The 19,439-nt window shown below is 40.7% G+C and overlaps 1 protein-coding gene across 1 annotated transcript in view; it reads left to right on the forward strand.

The window, feature by feature from the left end:
• The window catches only part of CNTNAP5 (contactin associated protein like 5), an 885,765-nt gene that overhangs the window by 458,936 nt on the left and 407,390 nt on the right, over window positions 1-19,439 (forward strand). Inside the window, exon 8 of the mRNA XM_030800870.1 lies at window positions 10,203-10,467. Within this exon, the coding sequence (XP_030656730.1) occupies window positions 10,203-10,467 (265 nt within the window). The remainder of the gene's footprint in view (window positions 1-10,202; window positions 10,468-19,439) is intronic.

Raw genomic sequence — 19,439 nt, forward strand, 5'->3', positions numbered from 1 at the left:
GTGTGTGTGTGTGCCTGTGTGTGTGGGTGGGGGGGTATGGGAAATGATTCACATGGCTGTTAAGGCTGAAAGGACTCACAAGAGGCCATTTGCAAGCTGGAGACACTGGGATGTTTATAGTATGACTAACTCCAAGTTTGAAGGCTGGAGAACCAGGGAAGCCAACAGTGTAACTCTCAGGCTGAGGCCAAAGTCCTGAGAACCCAAGGGGGTGGGATGCACCAGTGTAAGACCTAGAGGCCAAAGGCTGAGGAGCCTGGAGTTGTTGTTCAAGGACAGGAGAGGAAGAGTACATCCCAGCTCCTGCAGATAGATGAATATGTTCATTTTTTCTCTGTTTTTGTTCTCTCTAGGCCCCTAGCAGGTTGGATGGTGCCTGCCAACCCTGAGGACAGATCTTCCCCTCCTAGTCCACTCAGACTCACATGTCTCTGGAAACACCTTCACAGAGACACCCACAAATAATGCTTTACCAGGTTTTTAGGTATTCCTTAATTTAGTGAAGTTGACACCTACATTTAACCATCACACCTTACTATTATAATGACTTGTTGCTTTTGCCTTATGTGAGTAGACTAGACGCATAACTAAAGATTGCAGTAGAGGAGACAAGCAACTCTGAAATTATGCAAGAATAGAAATCATTTGAAAAGTAGTAGTCATTGGGTTTCAAATCTAGATGCTTCTATTCCTACCTGGATTAACTGCTATTATTTCTTTCAGTAATCTACACTAATTTCCTAATAGCAATTACTGATCCTGAATATTTTTGTCATGAAAGCCTTCAGATGAATTCACATACAGAAAACTGTTTAACTGAAACTCCTAGTATAAAGCTATACCTCTTTATTTTAAATGCATTGGAAATACAAAATATTTTAAGTATGGAAATAAAAGTTGCCATAATGCCACCACCCAGAAAGAGCCACTATTTAGTATATTAGTCATGGTTCTATGCCTACATATTTATATAGGTATATTTCACCTGATTCATATGTGAAAATTTGTATTCTATTTGTTCAATTTAATGTTATAAGCAATTTTCTTGCTTGCCATAAACATCGCTACTAGTGGTGGAAAAATAGTTTTTCATATACATATACCATAATTTACTTAAATATTTCTATAATTTCAGATCCAGTTTTGTATTATTATAAATAATGGTTCTCAGTGTGTAAATCTTAGTCCAATTTCAAATTATTTCCCGAAGACTTCTAGAAGTGAAAGTAGAGTAAAAAAATAATATTTTTGAGCTTCTTGATTCATAGTTCCAAATAGCTTTGTGCAATATTTGCTAATGGATATTAAAAAGTAGATTTGGGGGGGCAAAAAAAAAGAAGCAAAGACAAGAGACCATCTCTGAAGCCAAAGGCAGCATGTGGCTCTAGTAGTTCCCTGTTTACTGGTGCCTGTGCATAGGCAGCTGCTGAGAGGCCAGCGGAGAGGCCATGCAGGGAACCATCTTCCAGCCTGTCCATGCACCATGGCCATTAGCAGGGCCTTCCTTCCAATTCTAAAAATGTGTCTCTCCTGGATGTCTCTCAAATGAAACCCCAATGTACATGATCTTTATCCTTGGAGGCCTCCTTTGGCAGAAGCAGAATGTTGCCTGTTCATAGTAATGCCACGTGTTTAGTTTCACTTAAATTCCTAATATGCATTATGGACTTCTTTTCAGTACTTGTCCTTTCCAGTTTTCTCTTCCTCCATGCAAGTCCTATTCCCAGCTTCACTCCCTTCCCTGTTTTCTCTTCCTCCACCCAAGTCCTATTCCCAGCTTCACTCCTTCTTACTTGTCCTACAAAGCTCAAATCCAAAGGCACCTCATAAAGCCCTGTTACAATGCTTTGTTACATGCTCTTCCAGCAGAATACACATCTCCTTCATGGCACTTGGTCATAGCTGTGATGACATGTTCCATGACCCTTATCCTACTGCCATGTAAGCTCTAGGTGGGCGGGTCTGAGTCTGTCTCACTCCTTCACTGTATCTTTTGTCATGAGAATCAAGGTGGCCCATATGAACTGCTAAATAGAGAACTGCTAAATAAGTCAATAAAAAAATGAAGGAGCCTGTCTTTCCCAAAAATGAAAAAGAGCCTTAATTTGATTCCCGAGTCTCCCTGAGTTTGTGTATAGGAACGTAGCTTGAGCTCACAGGGCAGTCTTTTCCCTACATTTGCTGACAGCATGCCAGTCAGTGCTGGTAGTTCTCAGACAAATCAAATTAGAAATGGTTGTACTCATTTGGAAAATCAAGAACTGGCTTTGAAATCTTTCCCCGCAAATTAGATTGAATCAAGATCATTTTCTCCAGCTTATAAATGCTTGATTGGCTTTGTTTGATGCCTCATGATTGAAGCTCAGCTTTGCACTGCTAGCTTTATTTTTTACTCACCAGGGTGTTGTGGTTTCTAGATGATGATGAAAAACAAAACAAACACCCACAATGAAAAAGTTTTTGTAAATAACAGCTCAGCACAGTAATGTAACCCTTGGAAGTGTCACACATAAGAAACTTGAAAAATAGCCAAGGTAAGCAGAACTTCAAGCTGGGCCTGCTGTATTCTCTTCAGGTCTTAAAAATTAGTTTCCTGGAGTGGCGGGACAACCACACCTGACTTATTATTTCCTCTCAGGAATAATGAAGGATGTGCCAGGACCTCACTGTCCCTACAGTGGAGGAGTCTCAATGGGAGTAGACTGTCTGTCTGCCTTCCATCTTCCTCACCAACCCATGCATCCCCTTTCTCTGGCTTCTGCCTTAGTCACCAGACTGGATTCAGATGCAGTCTCCTTTCAGTCGTAGCCTATCCACAGCTACCTGGATCTATAACCTCAGGTCTTTTTTCAACAAAGAGAAGTCCCTTATTCTTGTTTTATTCTTCCCAGGTGACTCAAGGTCAGACCAGAGCTTTACTGTTGAGCTGATAAGCAGTGTTTGAAGCAGTGGTGACAGCCTGGTTGAGAATCCACGAGAGACCATGGATCTTGCATGGTCTTCACATGCTTTTTATTTATAGCTTTTTTTATATTCAGGTTTTCATTTAAAGCAGAGCAGCCAACAACTTTCTGGAGTCTTCCACAAAATAGCTAAATGGCTTGAGTCACTAATAGTAAATAGTAATAGGTGTCTTTGGGTAGTGAAATGAGAGTGTGCTTGAATATCCTAAATAACTGGCCAATGTTTGACTAGAGGTATAATTCCCACTAATAGAAATACCTCTGAGCCATTTATCAGTGATGGTTCACTTTAGCATAACCTATTGTCTATGCAGCCAACATAGGGTTGGCAAGTAAGTCAGTAAAAGTCTTGAAAGAGCACGGACTCCTAGCAGAGATATAAGGCAAAGCCAGCATCCAAATGGGAAATTCAAGCAGAATTGTCTTTTGTTGCTAAGTTCTAAAGTTTTTCATGTACATCAGTGACCTCAAGTGAAATAACCAAAGGATTATGTTTAATCATATAGCCAGGAAATGAGTACAAATAAAGCCATTTGTTAAGAATGTCTCTTTTCTCATTTCTTATAGGTACTTGTTCTAGCTTAGTAAATTATGGTTTCTATGCCACATGCTGAGACATGGCTAAAATACCCAGTGACCAATGAACATACGAGAGTCCAGGTTTAGGAATGTTTGACTAACATGGAGGCTTGAGCTCCCTGTTCAATACATTTCAGTCTATTCTCTCTATTATACAATCACATTCAGACCACTGCAGTGGTTCCATCCTTGTGTCTATCAGCAGAGCAGCATCTTCTGAAGTTGTTCGTCTGTGTAGCGGATAAGTGTAAATTCATTTGATTCGTTCTGTAGTCACATGACAAAGACTTAAATACTACTGTGTTCTCTGTGTCAAAAGTCTTGAGGAAGTAAACTTTCTGCCTGCCATGACACTCCTGTCCATCAGTCATGATATGATCATGGTAATTATGCTATTACTGCAATATCTCCTTCTGGATGAGTTTCTCTGCCACAGAGGAAAGCTTTTAGGTGGATGGGTTTTATTGGATTTCCATCAGCCTATGGCACACTTCTGGTTTGGTGGCAGAATGGCCTGAATACGTCTGCAAGGAAGGTGCTGCTTAGGAACTTGATTCTCTCTCACTGTTTCCCTCTGGTTTTCATTGCATAGTCCCTGAACTGGCACCTGTCTAAGTGGCTGCATATAATTTCTCCCATTTTATCTTCTGCAAGAAAGTTGCAACTATTGTAGTTCCTCATACAGCTCAGCATTAATCTAGCTTTCTCTTTGTGAAATATTTTAGGCTACAGTTTCTGAGGAGGAGGAGGGGAGGGGAAAGCATAATCAGTCAATTGGTTATTATACTCTTGTAAGTGTGTTTTAAAATATCAGGCTTCTTATTCACTTTTTAAATAGAGATTGGGTCTCATCATGTTGCCCAGGCAGATCTCAAACTCCTGGATTGAAGAGATCCTCCCACCTCAGCCGTTCAAAGTGCTGGGATTACAGATGTGAGCTACCACGCTTGGCCTTCTTATTTCTTTAACATGTAAAAATGTATCATCTTTTGCTCACTTCCTTTTTATTTTAATATACTTATCATGGATTGTGATTATTGCCCTCTTTCCTGCATCAAGACAGGAATTATTAAGGACGAGGCTTAAGTTTCCCTCTTTATAGCCTGAATCGTTCAAAGAAAAAGTCTTCTAAAACGTAAATACTTGGTTACACTTCTCATGCCAAAAACAGAGTGATTCAGATGATCCCTAAATCCTCTCCAAAGACAAGACAGATGGTAAAGATATGGGTCTTGAGTCTCAGACACCCTAGGTTAGGGGAACAAGTGGGGGTATTAGGGCCCTCCAGTTCAATAGCCTCAGGTTACAAAAAAGAAACCTAAGCCTCTAGAATTGACTCACCTCTGGCCACCCAGAAAAGTGTCAGAACTGGGAAAAGAGAAAGTAAGCCAGGAGCAATGCTAGATACATTGCACGTGGTCTCATGTGGTCTTAAATCATCCCTCTACTATTATTCCCCAGATCATGAAGGAAACAATGAGGACCAGAGAAAAGCATGTTTTTTTTCCAGTAAATATTTCTAACAGGAATCTAGTTCTGCCTAAATTTAACACTCTCACTTCTTTCAGAATTCAGAGCAAGATGCTCCATACCAAATTGTAAACCTATTATGTAAGGCATAGGCAGTTATCAAAAAGTAGCTAATTATTACAAGGCAGTATAAAAAATATAATAGATTTCCACAGGTAGCACACACCACCAGAAGCCCATGGAGAAGGCAGCCATCGTGGGATGGATGTCAGGAAAGGTCTGGGCATGGGCAAGCACAGAAGGCTTACTGGGCCCTGCAGGGCAAAAGTGGGGATGGAGGGTGCAGAGGAATGAAAAGGTCATGCCTGGTGGAGGAAGGAAGGCACAACGTGTGTCTAGAGGACAACTTTGCTGTTAGTGTATCTCTTCACTCTAGTGAGGGTAGTGCTGATGACCAGAGACACAATTCAAGGGAGGTGATGGTCTATCAGTAGTCAGCAGCCATCTGTGCTTTCCTGTTTGAAATCCACTGTGCTCTCAGAGAAGAATGGGAACCATGCTTGCCCCTCCAGCCTCTTCCTCAGTCAGCACTTTCTATCAATTCTACCGGCAAATTTCTCATGGATCTGTTTTATTTTCTCACTCTCCCACATTGCTATTGGTATTAATCACGGTTCTCCAGAAAAGTAGGGCCAGGATCTCTATATATGTGGAATACATATATGAAAGAGAAATAGATTTGAAAGAGAGATTGAGATTTATAATGAAAAATTGGCTCACTGGACTACAGAGTATGGGAAGTCTCATGATCTGCAGACCTAGGAAAGTCAGTGCTGGTCTGTGTTTGAAGGCCTGAGTACTGGAAGGTGTAAATCCCAGCCTGAATGCTGGAGAAGATGAGATGAAATTTCGCGAAAAAGCAGGGAGGAAGGAAACAAAAAAGTACAAATTCCTTCTTCTTGTGCATTTTGCTCTATGCCCTCAATGGAGGGGATGATACCCACCCACATTGGAGAAGGCACTGTACTTTGCCAAGTCCACCAATTTTAATACTAATCTCATCCAGAAACACACAGGGCCAAACCCAGAAATAATGTTTAATCCGGGCACCGCATGGCACAGTCAAGCTGACCAGGGAAAGACTGTAGTGGGTCTCTAGAGAAGTGTTGAAAAAACAAAAACAATTTTCTTTACAATTGTTAGAGAAGATAAGGGGGGCTACTAAATGGGGTCTTATAGTAGGAGGAAAGATTGGGCTCAGCTCTGAATACAATAAAGAAAAGTGGGGATTTATAGCCAAGGAGTAGGGTGGGGGTCAGTGAATGGAAAATTACTTAGAGGTAGGGTACTTCTTTGATAAACTAGCCCAACAGGAGCTTTGTTGAAGGCAGGCAAGTGTGATAATATATCCAAGGAGGTGAGACCAAGGTGGGAGGTTTTGGTATACTGACTCTGCAGAATTCTTGCTGAAATTGGAAAAAATGGGCCATGGACAGAGTCCATACGTCACACCTAGTCCAAGGGAGGACTCAGAGGAGCCTGACTAGAGTTAGATCAAGGAAAGGGTCTTTTGTCAGAAAAAAATAGACATTGTTTGGGGATCCCTAGGGGCAAACATCTACTCCATCTTTGGCCCAGCACATCTGAACATCTTGGCTGTTGGAGAAGGGGCATGTATGAGAGTGACAATATAGGGCACTAAGAACTACCATCTTAGGAATAATAGGAGACATACACTTGGAGGGACCAGTGACTTGTGGCAGTTGCTGCCCTGGGGAGGTCCCATTATCATCTGAAACGGCAGTCACAGTCAGACAGAGGAATCCAGGGTTCAACTGGAGCTTTGAGGGTGTGTTAAGGAAAAGCACTCAGACCCCAAGGATTTCGTTCCTTCCTTGAAGAGTGACTTCCCTTTTGGACAATGAAAGACCCTGGAGTTCTTATAAGATATAGGGAGGAAAAAAAGGGCCCATGGCAGCTCACTGACTTCCTTTCAATCTCACTTATGAGGTCAAGGCCAGTGGTTTTACCTTGAAGGTTTGATCAATGCACCCTTCCTTGCCAGGCACACTTTGTACCAATTACAGTAAATTAGAGTAACTACATAAAGTGAATTTAATTACTATAGCATGCAAAGGATCAGGTCACATTTATGTGTACAATTAACTAATCCGTGTGCTTAGCACAATTTTATAATGCTTGAAAAATCTTGAATGAATGTTGAAATCTTGAATGGAATTAAACATACAGAGGGACAAAGGGGCTTTGGGGAATGAAACTTCCTTCTCGGGAATAGGAGGAATGATATTTGAAGAAAGAGATTAAAAGGTATATGGGGTAGAATGTAGGCCACTGACCATTTGCCATGTCTCCTTTGACACAATTCTAAAGTAATGTCTTCTCACATGGCTTTTCTAAATGGCTGGTGGGAACTTCCTCAAATGCTGTCTTGAGACAGATTCTGGAGACACAAATGGCATTATTGAAAATGGTCAGTCCATGTTGATTTCAAAAGTAGCATTTTTACATGCAGCTCATTTTTCTTTTTTTGCCTCACTTTGGTGAATGGGGGTGGCACCGATGGTCCTTAACACTCTACGTAATTTCTGTCAGCAGTAAGCACAGCTGAGACAGGACTGCCAAAATAGTGGCACACAGCAGCTGTGTGACAGGAAACTGAACTGCAAACACTCACGTGTGCCCAGAGAGCTGGGTCAGATTCTGTGTAGAAGGAATTTCCCATCCACCCACATATTTTCTCTCCTACTTGCCTTTGGATTTGCCCTTAGAGAATATAGTAGAGGCATGCGCTAAAGACAAAGAAGTTTTAGATAGCTGGAGTGGCTGCTTAGGGGCAAGAATGATAGAGGGAAGTGTGAAGGGAATCGGGGGAAGGGAGAGAGAAGCTGGCCTAAGGTGAGCGAGGAAACTGTCCAAGGACAGAAAGCATATCCCAGTGCATTTCAAAGTTTTCCTGCACTCTGTTGAGCTAGGTTTGAATCCCCACTCACAACCTTATCTTAATAGTGACAATCTCTGAAGCGTTTATTTAAAGCCCTTGCTCTGGAGGACCAATCCAGGAACTCCTTAGATTCTGAGCAACCCTGTATTGTGCTCAATAAGTTAAGCCCATTAAACAATGAAATGAAGGGAGACTGAGGAAAGAGAGCCAGGCCTCTGGTCAGATGTGAGCAAACTGATCAAATAAGGAAAGAATCTCAGTTCCTCTAGTCCTCCACTGTCCTGAAGCTGCCTTCCATGGCTGTGATCCAGAGAACACTCAGAAGAGGGCTCGGGTGAAGCTAAACTAGGTTTTAGATAACTCCTGGAAAGGGGATACTTTTGCAACCTCCTATGCCTTTGCCTTCTTCATCTTTGTGAACATCCTCACTCTACACAACCTCAGACTTTGAATGCAGCTGTGCTTTGGCAGATTTGTTTTTACAAAATGATACTGACCTCAGGAAAGGAAAATATAAATAAAAGTTATTACTGCTTCCTAGCTTCTCTGCAGAGCATTTATGATTTGGCTTCTTACAAAAGACAGCCCTACCACAATGAGTTGGCCATCATTGGTGATGTTTTTATTCTTGAAAGGGAATTTACCAGAGATCCAAAAATGCAAATTAAAACAACTGTGAGATACCGAGAGCAACTTGGTGGGTTTTTTTAAATGGTAGCACTCAGTGCAGAGGATGGAGGTATCAGAGATGGTGGCTAAAAGCAAAAGCCTCCAAGTTAGACAAACATGGGTTTGTCTCCCATGTTCCCTGCTAACTAGGCACATGGCTTTTGCTAAGTTATTTATTCTAAGTCTGGTTTGTGCATCCTTTAAACGAAGAAAATAATACATTATTGCATTGTTGCGCAGAATTCACAAGATATGTATGTAAGTGCCTATCCTATTGCCTGGCACAGTGGGGTGATATGTACTGTGGCTGACTGCTTGATGGATATTAAGGGCCTTACCATCTGACACATTAATTAACTTGTGAGGATCTAGCTTGAAGGGAAGAAAACATCTAAACAACTACAACAAATGATTCATGCAATAATATGCTCATAGCAGTGTGACTGATGGATGAATCATTAGAAATGTGCTACTGGTAGAAGTTTGTTTGGGGACTGTTATTCATTTTCAAGAATACGAGACTATCACAAACAAACATGGGACCTACGGATGTTCTTCCAGGTAGAGGTTTTTGGAATCAAACCATTACACTGCTCCGGGACTGAGAACTGTACTATGTATCTAACTCTGCCACCTGGCCACTTCTGTGGAAAGTTAAATTCAGGTAGCCATTCAGGTTAGGGCGTTCCCCTTGTGGGATCCTTACCTTTTTTTGCTATGCAAAGAATAATCTTCTTACTCTTCTTTTGGGTTCGATGCACACTTAATATTCCCCAAGACCAGTCCTCTCTCATTCACTCCTCATTTATGTTATTGAAAATACTTTTACTAAGTTAAATATACGGCCCATGTCACTGCACTGTTTCTAAGTTGGAATGAAAACTATTCATGAAGCATCAGAGGGCTTTCAAGCTCTGCCTCTCCTCACGTTTCCAGACTTACCTCCTTTATGCTACCCGGACCTTCGTGTCCCACTAACTACTTAGAAATGGCAGGTTCCATGGAATTCCGTAGGGATGCTGTTTTGCTAATTTCTTCAAGCCTTTGCACAAACTGTGCTCTTTGCTGAAAACGCTAGTCAAGGTACCCCCACTCCACCCCTTTCTTAATTCCTTCCTTTGTTTTGTTTTCCCTCGCATAACCTTTGCTTGTCCAGTTATTTCTCCTGCCCGGCTCCCGTGGGAGCTGGTATCTATCCCTTTTTTAGCACGTTCCATATTGTGAGCTTGGCACATAGTTGACTTACCATAGGTATTTATATAATGAGTATGTAATTATTTTTACGCCCCTTAGAAAGTGTGGATACTTCCATCCCCCTTCCTTCTGGGACTCTCAGATGGCCCTCTTTGCAGATAGCATTGTGATCCTTAACACATGAACGGAAAACGATCTTGTGAGTGTGTCTGAACAAAGCCGACATTTTTTTCTTCTTTAAGATCTTGCCGCTGAATGTGGAATGATCCTGAAATTAAGGTCAGCTCCAGGTGGTTGTTTATATCAGCTGTCAGATTGCAGAATAAAAAATGGCTTTTATATGTTTGACTTTTATTGTTTTCCAGGGCAATGTCACTTTTTCCTGCTCCGAACCACAGATTGTGCCCATCACATTTGTCAACTCCAGCGGCAGCTATTTGCTGCTGCCCGGCACCCCCCAAATTGATGGGCTCTCAGTGAGTTTCCAGTTTCGAACATGGAACAAGGATGGTCTGCTTCTGTCCACAGAGCTGTCTGAGGGCTCGGGGACCCTGCTGCTGAGCCTGGAGGGTGGAATCCTGAGACTCGTGATTCAGAAAATGACAGAACGCGTAGCTGAAATCCTCACAGGTACTGTCTGCTGACGCTCTGGATCAGCTTCTTGTTTATCCAAGTCGACAAAGGTTGAGGTCCTGACAAAAACACACAGAATCCAAATCTCAGGGATATGGGTTAGCCCAGTATTCACAAATTTACTCCAAGTCTGAAGAGGCAGCATTTTTTTTTTTTTTTTTAAAGATGGAGTCTTGCTCTGTTGCCAGGCTGGAGTGCAGTGGCTCCATCTCAGCTCACTGCAACCTCCGCCTCCTGGGTTCAAGTGATTCTCCTGCCTCAGCCTCCCGAGTAGGTGGGACTACAGATGCACACCACCACGCTCAGCTAATTTTTTTTATTTTTTAGTAGAGACAGGGTTTCAATATGTTGGCCAGGATGGTCTCCATCTCTTGACCTTGTGATCGCCCGCCTCGGGCTCCCACAGTGCTGGGATTACAGGCCTGAGCCACCGTGCCTGGCCAGCATTTTTTTTTCTTGATAGGTAACAAAACAAAACAGTGAATTTAGAATTAGCTATGTCAACTTTGGTTAAGTGCTTAAATTTCTTAGTCTCTTAGCAGTCTCATTGGAAAGATGGGAATAAGAATTCTTACCTGGGAGTATTTAGCACAATCTAGACCATTTATAGAACTCTCTGCTAGGTTCTTTATAAACATGGCATGTATCATACGGAATCTTCACCATGCTCACTGAAGGAAGTTACTATTTTTCACTTAATAAATGAGGAAATCAGAAGTCATGGCAATCACTTCAAAATCCCATGTTCCTAAGTGATGGAGCTGGGATTTTATCCTGAATTTGCCTGACTTCCAAGTCTATATTCTCCTTTTAAACCACATTACCATGGAAGTTTTTATAGCCCCTAAATTCTATTTCAAGTAAAAATCAGTAAATTTAAAACCATTTAAAATATGTATACATATATATTTTAAATGTATTCAGTAAATGCTAGTACATATGGCACCAGGGAATGGGAAAACTTTTAAATGGTTCTCAAATGGCCAAAATTTGGGAAACACTGTTTCATTGCCATGTACTACAGATCTTACTGTCTAGCAATATGCAGCAGGTCTGAGAACAAATTGTATTTTTGGATACCCTGGCTCCTCCAGCTGCTGTTCCTTCAACATGGAGCAGTGGAAGTCTCTCTCTCATTCTCTGTTATGTTACCAATATCTGATGTCCTTCAAGCAGCAGCGTATTTCCTATGTTGACAAATACTTATTGAGGTCAAATCTCACATGCCAAGGATTGGGCAGGGATTGGGCTGTGACATGCTGATAGATGAAGTTCTTTCAGAAGTCTCCCTGAATAAACAATCTGAATAAAAATCTCCCTCTGCTTTTCACCACAGGGCAACATCCATCATGGGTTATACTACAATTTAATTTAGATGCCTTTCTCTCAACTGGACTGCATGGATTTTTTATCCAAGTAGATTAGCAAAAATTGAGTTAAATTGTAAAGGATATGACTTAATAGTTGTCGACCTAAAAGGAAGAAGCCAAGGCAATATTAATATAAGTAGATAGTTTATTTGGGCCAAGCTTGAGTATTGCAACCTGGGAATATAGATTCAACTTGCCCTGAATATATACTCTGCTCTGATTAGCTGCAGTTAGAAGCAGATTTTTAAAGAAGAAAAAAAAAGAGGCAGTTTCTATGTTATCAGAAATTTACATTAAAATCATACCAGCTAAAGATTCCCTGTGCATTGTTCTTTGTATCGCAGATTCCAGGAACAAGAAGATAATGAGTGAGGCAGGTAGTCAGGAAAAAAAAAAAAGACTTTAAACAATTGCCTGGAGCATGGGTGCCTTGAGCTCAGGGGAAGGGTGTGTGACTGAAGTTTCATACTCATGCCTCTCTGGGCCCGATATACTTTGCATCACTCACATAGTTCAGACTGCTCTGAGCTGTTTTTCTTTTCTCATAGTTATGGTCATTGCAGACTGTGGGAGACATTCAAATGTCCATAGGTGAACAAAATGGCCCACTGAACCCCTGAGCATAGCAGAAAGGCCTGAGTCTGGAAGTCAGGCAGTCAAGTTTAAAAGTATTAATATGTTTTCTCCTTCCTTTCCTGTGGCCCTGGATAAACTTTGTCTTATATGCAAAATGAATTGTATTAGTTATCTATAGTTGCATAACAAGTGACAGCAATATTTAATGGTTGAAAACATTATTTATTATGTCTCAGTTTCTGTGGATCAGAAATCCAGGGACAACTTGGCTGGGTGACTGGCTCAGAGTCTCCCATAAGGTCACAACTGATTTGCCAATGGGGACTGAAGCCATGGCAAGGTTCATTGGAGGAAGATCTGCTTCCACACTCACTCATGTGCTCACGCAGGCCTCAGAAAATCCACTTCCACATGTAGGGAAGTTTACATTTTTCCCCTCAAGTTATTTAAGAATAACTTGAGTCTATAAAAGAAATGAATTATAGACAAATTAACAGGAAAAAATGCATACACATTTTATTACATGCACACGTGTGCACAGGAGTCACAAAGACATACAAAATATAAAAGCCCAAAGAAATGGCAGATGATTGATGCTTTTATATCACCTTGAGATTATAGAAAGAACCAGGGTTTAGAGCATGGCCAAAATCATGTTATGGGCCAGGCACGGTGGCTCACACCTGTAATCCTACCACTTTGAGAGGCCAAGGAGGGCAGATCTGTTGAGCCCGGAAGTTCAAAATCAGCCTGAGTAACATGGCAAAACCCCATCTTTACAAAAAACTGAAAATTAGCCGGGCATGTGGGTGCATGCCTGTAGTACCAGCTACTCGGCAGGCTCAGGTAGGAGGATCAGCTGAGCCCAGGGAGGCCGAGGCTGCAGTGAGGCATGATCATGCCACTGCACTGCAGTTTGGGTGACAAAATGAGATCCCATCTCAAAAAAACAAAACAACAACAAAAAACAGGTATGGTAGTAAATCAGGTTATGATGGCAAGACAGGTAATTGAGGGGAGAGAAGAGGAGGTTCTGTTTACCAAGCTGATCTTAAAATGTAGGTGAAGCCATACAGGTATCAGCCCTTAGAGAGAATAAATGACAAATGTGTTTTTCAGACTCTTAAATGTTTAGATTCTCAGTCCTCGATCCAAACACGGGAGAGCCTCACAGAAAGCCTTGTATCAATGCAGGTTTTCTCTACAGATGCAAGTCCCCCAGGAAAGACAGCTTTGCAGGGCTACTTCTTTTGGAACAGTCCTCTCAAAGTATGTCAAAGAAGTATATTTTGGGGTGAAATATTTTGCTTTCTTTCACAAGCTTCCTCATGAGCCTCTCCAGAAGGCTGCCAAGGGTGAGTGAGAAAAAGCACCCAAATAGAAACCACAGTCTTTTTACAATCTAATATTGAAAATGGCATCTCATCACTTCTGTCACATTCTATTCCTTAGAAGCAGGTAAATATGCCCATCTCATGTCCAAATGGAGGGGATGACATCAGGGCTTGGATATTAGCAGGCACAGATTATCCAGGATCATCTTAGAGATTTCCTATCACAAGAGATTTTTAAAAATTGTAAGTTGGTGCTGGCAATTAAATGAGGTAGTATATCTCAAATACTGAACAAAGTGTTAAGTAGCTATTTAACACATTTTTCTTCCTTCTGTGCTGACTCGAGAGATATAGCTAGAAGGGGCCTCATTCTGCAGAGTCATAAAAGTTAAGAATGAATTTGTGCAGTCAGAGGATTTTTATAAAATTTATTAGATTTCCAGTAATGGAGGTGAGTTAATCACTTAGAATTATAATATTTTTCATGTTCCAAATTATAAAAGTTAAACCTCAATCCTCCTTATTTGAAAAAGAAAAATGTGAGCTGGCACTGAGCTGTTTCTCTCTAATCGGTGAGATGTTTTTGAGTAGAGAGACTTGTAGGCCTCAGGTCAAAAATGAAATTTTAATACAAAGAAGGCCCTGGCAGCACATTGCTCTTAAAAATCCAGGTGCTGTCTGTATTATTAAGCGCATGTCAGTCCATTAAAATGCATTTATGACTGAAAGAGAGTCTGGTAAGAGCTACCACCTTCCCCAGCTGCCGAAAGGGAACAAATCATCGGTTATTTCAGACCCACCTCTCAGAAACTGAAATAAGCAAAAGGAAGTTTTTAAAATGTGCAGCCAGAGTTCTCAAAAACTCTTGTGTAATTCTCTGCTAAGGAGAATTTCTATGTTTTTGGAAAATTTGAACTTAATGTTTTTTAGAAAAGAATCAAGGTTTTGTGTATTCTTCGATTTTCCCATCTGGGAGGAGGAAGGACGAACAAATAATCAAACAAAAACAGTTTTCTCTTTCCATACATTTCTGAGGAAATTTGTTTTCAAAGTACTTGAGCCTATATTGGCTTTATAAGAGATGAAAATCTCATATGAACAATGAAAAAATAATGACAATTGTTCCAATAATTTTTGAGAGTCAACGGGGCTATACTTGACACTTGGTATGTCCCAAATGGGTCAGAGAATGCAGATAATCAAAGGTTTATTTGAGACTAGTTCTAATGTCCTGGATCTAAAAGAGAAGGTAATTCCTTTGGAAAGGGCAGTACAACGATGCCTCACACCTTCAACTCTGTTCCCAGAGCTTTGTACAGTGTGCTTGGCTTTTTAGGAAGGAAGTAGTTCTTATTTAGGGATTTTTGCATTGAAGATCAAGGAGAGACTTGCAAAGTAAATGCATCCTCAAAATAGAAGACAACTGAATTTAGTTATTCTAGGGATGAAGTTTCGGGAAGATGAAGGACAACAGTGGAATCCCTTTCTTGTATTTTTCTTTATTTTCTATTTTTGTCATCTCCCTTTTTTGCAGGCCTTATATATGTGTGTATGAGGAAAGGTAGAAGACCTCATTTCACTGTAAGGGATCTGAAAGTAGAACCAGCAGCCATTGTAGATCTTCTGCCGGTTAGGCATTGTGCTAGGGACTTGTCATACAAAACTGTAGAAAAACTCATAAAACTTTATAAGGCGGTTAGTACACCAACACACATAGAAAGAAACTGAGAATACGAATTTAAGTTAAAGTAGCGAAAGTGATGTTCAACCTCAGCTTTTTCCTTAGAATTCCCAAGTTCATGGTCCTTACACAGTATCCTGCTACTCTCCATATTCATTGTTCATACTGTCCTTTGCTTAAATAACTCAAATGTAAAGAAACTCTGCTTTACATCTCTAGATAATCTACAAAAGACTCTTAAGGAAAGTGGCTATTTAGGTCTAAAGCTGTGTCTTTCAAAAACAATTTCATGGTGGTCTTATTCTTGTATTACTTGGGATTCACACTAGATTGGAAGTCTGTTGTCTTTATAAACTTCTGTGTACTTTAGCTAAAATTAACTGTATCATATTATTAAGTAAATAATATGGGAGGCTGAGGCGGGTGGATTGCTTGAGGTCAGGAGTTCAAGACCAGTCTCACCAACATGGTGAAACCCATCTGTACTAAAAATACAAAAGTTAGTTGAGTGTGGTGGCGCATGCCTGTAATCCCAGCTACTTGCTACTCGGGAGGCTGAGGCAGGAGAATCACTTGAACCTGGGAGGCAGAGATTGCAGTGAGCCAAGATCCTGCCACTGCACTCCAGCCTAGGTGACAGAGCGAGACTCCATCTAAAAAACAAACAAAAAAGTAAATTTTATATATATATATATATATCCATATATCAACACACACACACACACACACACACACACACAAATATTCATTGGCCACTGCACTCCAGCCTAGGTGACAGAGCAAGACTCCATCAAAAAAAACAAACAAAAAAAGTATATATTATATATATATATGTATATATATATCTCAACACACACACACCAACATTCATTGAGAAAATAGGTCATACTTTCTTCAGACTGTTTTTTTTTTTGGTGCTCAGTACTGATTCTTTAAAAGGATTATCATCTAAGGATGAAGGCTGCCAAGTGACATGAGGTCTACTTCAGTAAGGGCCTGTCTACTTCTAAGGACATTGCCTTGCTTTGTGCAGGCTTTCCCATTCTAATTTTCCCCGTGCCCATGAAACAAGATTAGATCTCTCAGAATTCAAACTGAAAGATCTGATCCATGTGGAAAGCCATGAGCTTCACTAGAGCAGAGAACAGCTTCTAGGAGTCTTCCTGGACTGTGAACCTTATCAGAAAATCCATTTAGGCAATTCTCCAATGAATGAGCAACTACCTGGATGACCTAATTTATATATTTTAAGCTCCCAGTTCTTTCTTACTTTTCATAAGGTACCAAGAGCCATGGGGACCTCTCACATGGTCATGTGGTCATGAGGCTCTCTCAAACTCCATACCCTTTCATTGAGCAATAGATGTCATGTTCTATTTTTTAATGAAGGATGTGGCTGCCGTTTTAAAGGCTTTTATGGAGATGCTTAGAATGGAGTTTAGTATTTTTCAAAACAACCTGAATTACTAAGAAAACAGGACATTTTATAAAGGTAAAGGAGACCACCTGGTTTGTTTTCTTAGGAGGAATAGGCAGAATGTTTTGAATGTCATATGAAATCACAAGCAATCTTAAGAGAAAACCAGCACCACTCTAATTATTTGAAAGAGATCTGACATTTCAATGTTATTTTTATTTTTCCTATGGGAAAATACAAGGCAAGGAGAATCAAAAGAAACAGGCATGGAGTTTTAGCTTACGTTTTTGTTTGTTTGTTTTTGTTTTTTGTAGTGCTTCTCAAAATGTCAGACAGTCTGGGCAAAGAGCTTGAACTCATGCTTCAGTGGTTGTGCTCCAGACTACCTGTGCTCTAATCAGATGTAGGACATGAGTAAGTCTTGTTCCGTTAGCCTCACTGTCCTCATTTGCTGAAGGAGAGGATCAGTCTGGAATCACAGATGCTCCCTCCAGCACTATTCATGATTTCTTGAGCGAAAACAATAGACCAACCCACCCCTTATTATCTTCAAAGAAATCATCAACCCAAGACTCTTCTTTTGAAACCAGTGTAAGTGGTCCTGAATGATTGGGAGTACCCAGGGCCAAGCCCCTTGCCAGAGGTTATGCTTCCCAACTCCCAAAACTCTGGTGCACTTTCTGGAGTCAGAAAAGTAAACTTAGCCTATTTGATACCCTGGATTTTGTGGACGAGTTGCTTGCATGGTCTTAAAAAGATTATGCTATGACTCTTCACAACCGGTAGGCAGTTAGGAGACAAATATCCAAATATCCATAGGGTTTTTTTTTTGCAAACTTCCTTAAATCATAGTAGACTTGTGTGTGTGTGTGTGTGTGTGTGCGTGTGTGTGTGTGCGCACGCACGTGCGTGCCTATGTTGGTAGGAGGGTTAACAAAATATATTAGGTCTTCAAACTATGTTATAGAGGAACAATATAAGTTGTAGGTACTGAAGCTGTTTCCTGCCGAGAGAAATCCAGGCAGAGACACAGCAAGGGTCTTTGGCTGTGGGACCAGCTTTCCTATAGCTAACGGTTGGTATGTGTGAACGGGAAGGCAAAGCAAGCAGCAGTGAGGCATGCAGCCAGCCCACTTTGGATTCCATTAGAGCATCTTCTCCTCAGAGCCTCCTAGATGCACAGTGTACTGCCTTGATGTCACTGGAGGCATCGAACTCAGACTGGGATTTTTGGGATTAAGGAGTGAGTCTACATTTTAAAGGCATGGTTTTGGCACAATAAAATGAAATCCAAAAGGGCCGGGGGGAGAATCCATACCTAGAGATCTGACCCTGGCAGCTGGCACCACTTGCTCATTATTAGCTGAAAAGGCAAAAGGTGAAAGCTGATCACCTGGGACAGGCAGCATCTCTGGACAGAAGGCGACATGGCCAGCAAAGAGCCAGAAACCAAGAAAATACCATGACAAAGTGTCTGTAGTCAAGGCAAATGGCTTATTGGAGATGCCATCTCAGCTCATCCCATTTAATTCCTAGGAGCAAGCAATAGTGTTTATCATATTTCCTCGACCACCTTATAATGTTTCACTCTTTTGATAATTCCTTGAACAGTACTAGTTAGAGATAAGGTGTTCCAAAAAAGCAAACAAACAAACAAAAACAGCAACAACGAAAAACATAAAAAACATTTAAGCCATCCTTTCTATCAGTTAATTTTCTATGGCCAGTAGACTTTTGTGACTAGCTTGTTCTTTCTCTAGCTCAACATATGATGAGATTCTCAGATCAACAGCCATAATGAATGTTTATTTGATGATTATTGAGCATTGACTACATTTACATTAAATAAAATACGTCATCCTGTAGCTATGGTCAACACGACCCCCTTAGCTTTCAGAATTTAATCTCAATTGATATTTTCTCAAGAAACCTTTTCAAGGCAGGCCAGGTGCCTTGTTTCTTTGGTTTTCTTCTTTGTAACGTTTGCTCTAATTATGTATATGTATATATTCATCTGCTCAGGCTGCTATAAGAAAATATCACAGACTAAGTGTCTTAAACAACAGAAATATATTTTCTCACAGTTTTGGAGGCTACAAATCCAGGATCCAGATGTTGGCAGGTTTGATTTCTTCTGAGGGCTTCTCTCTTTGCTTGCAGATGGTTGTCTTTTTTCTGCCTTCACATGGTCTTTTCTCTGTGCATATCTGTGTTTAAATAGCTTCTGCTCAAAAGGACACCAAACATATGGAAACTTATTTTACCATAATTACCTTTTTAAAAATCCTGTCTCCAAATACAATTGTGTTTTTAGGTACTAGGTGTTGGCACTTTAACATATGCATTTTGCAGGGACACGATTCAGCTCACGCAACGTATATTAATATGTCTATTTAATTGTTGTCCAATGCCCTTCTCTTCAGTAGAATGTAAGCAACCATGGAAACAAGTACATTATTTGCCCAAGCCTTGGTCCAACACCTTGCTTACCACACGTCTTCCATAACTATTTGCCACATGCATGAATAAACTAGTGGAGTTGACCTCTAAAACATTTCTGAAAGATAGAATTTTAACAGAGAAAGAAGAGT

Source organism: Nomascus leucogenys, chromosome 20 (assembly GCF_006542625.1).
Source record: "Nomascus leucogenys isolate Asia chromosome 20, Asia_NLE_v1, whole genome shotgun sequence".
NCBI lineage: Eukaryota > Metazoa > Chordata > Mammalia > Primates > Hylobatidae > Nomascus > Nomascus leucogenys.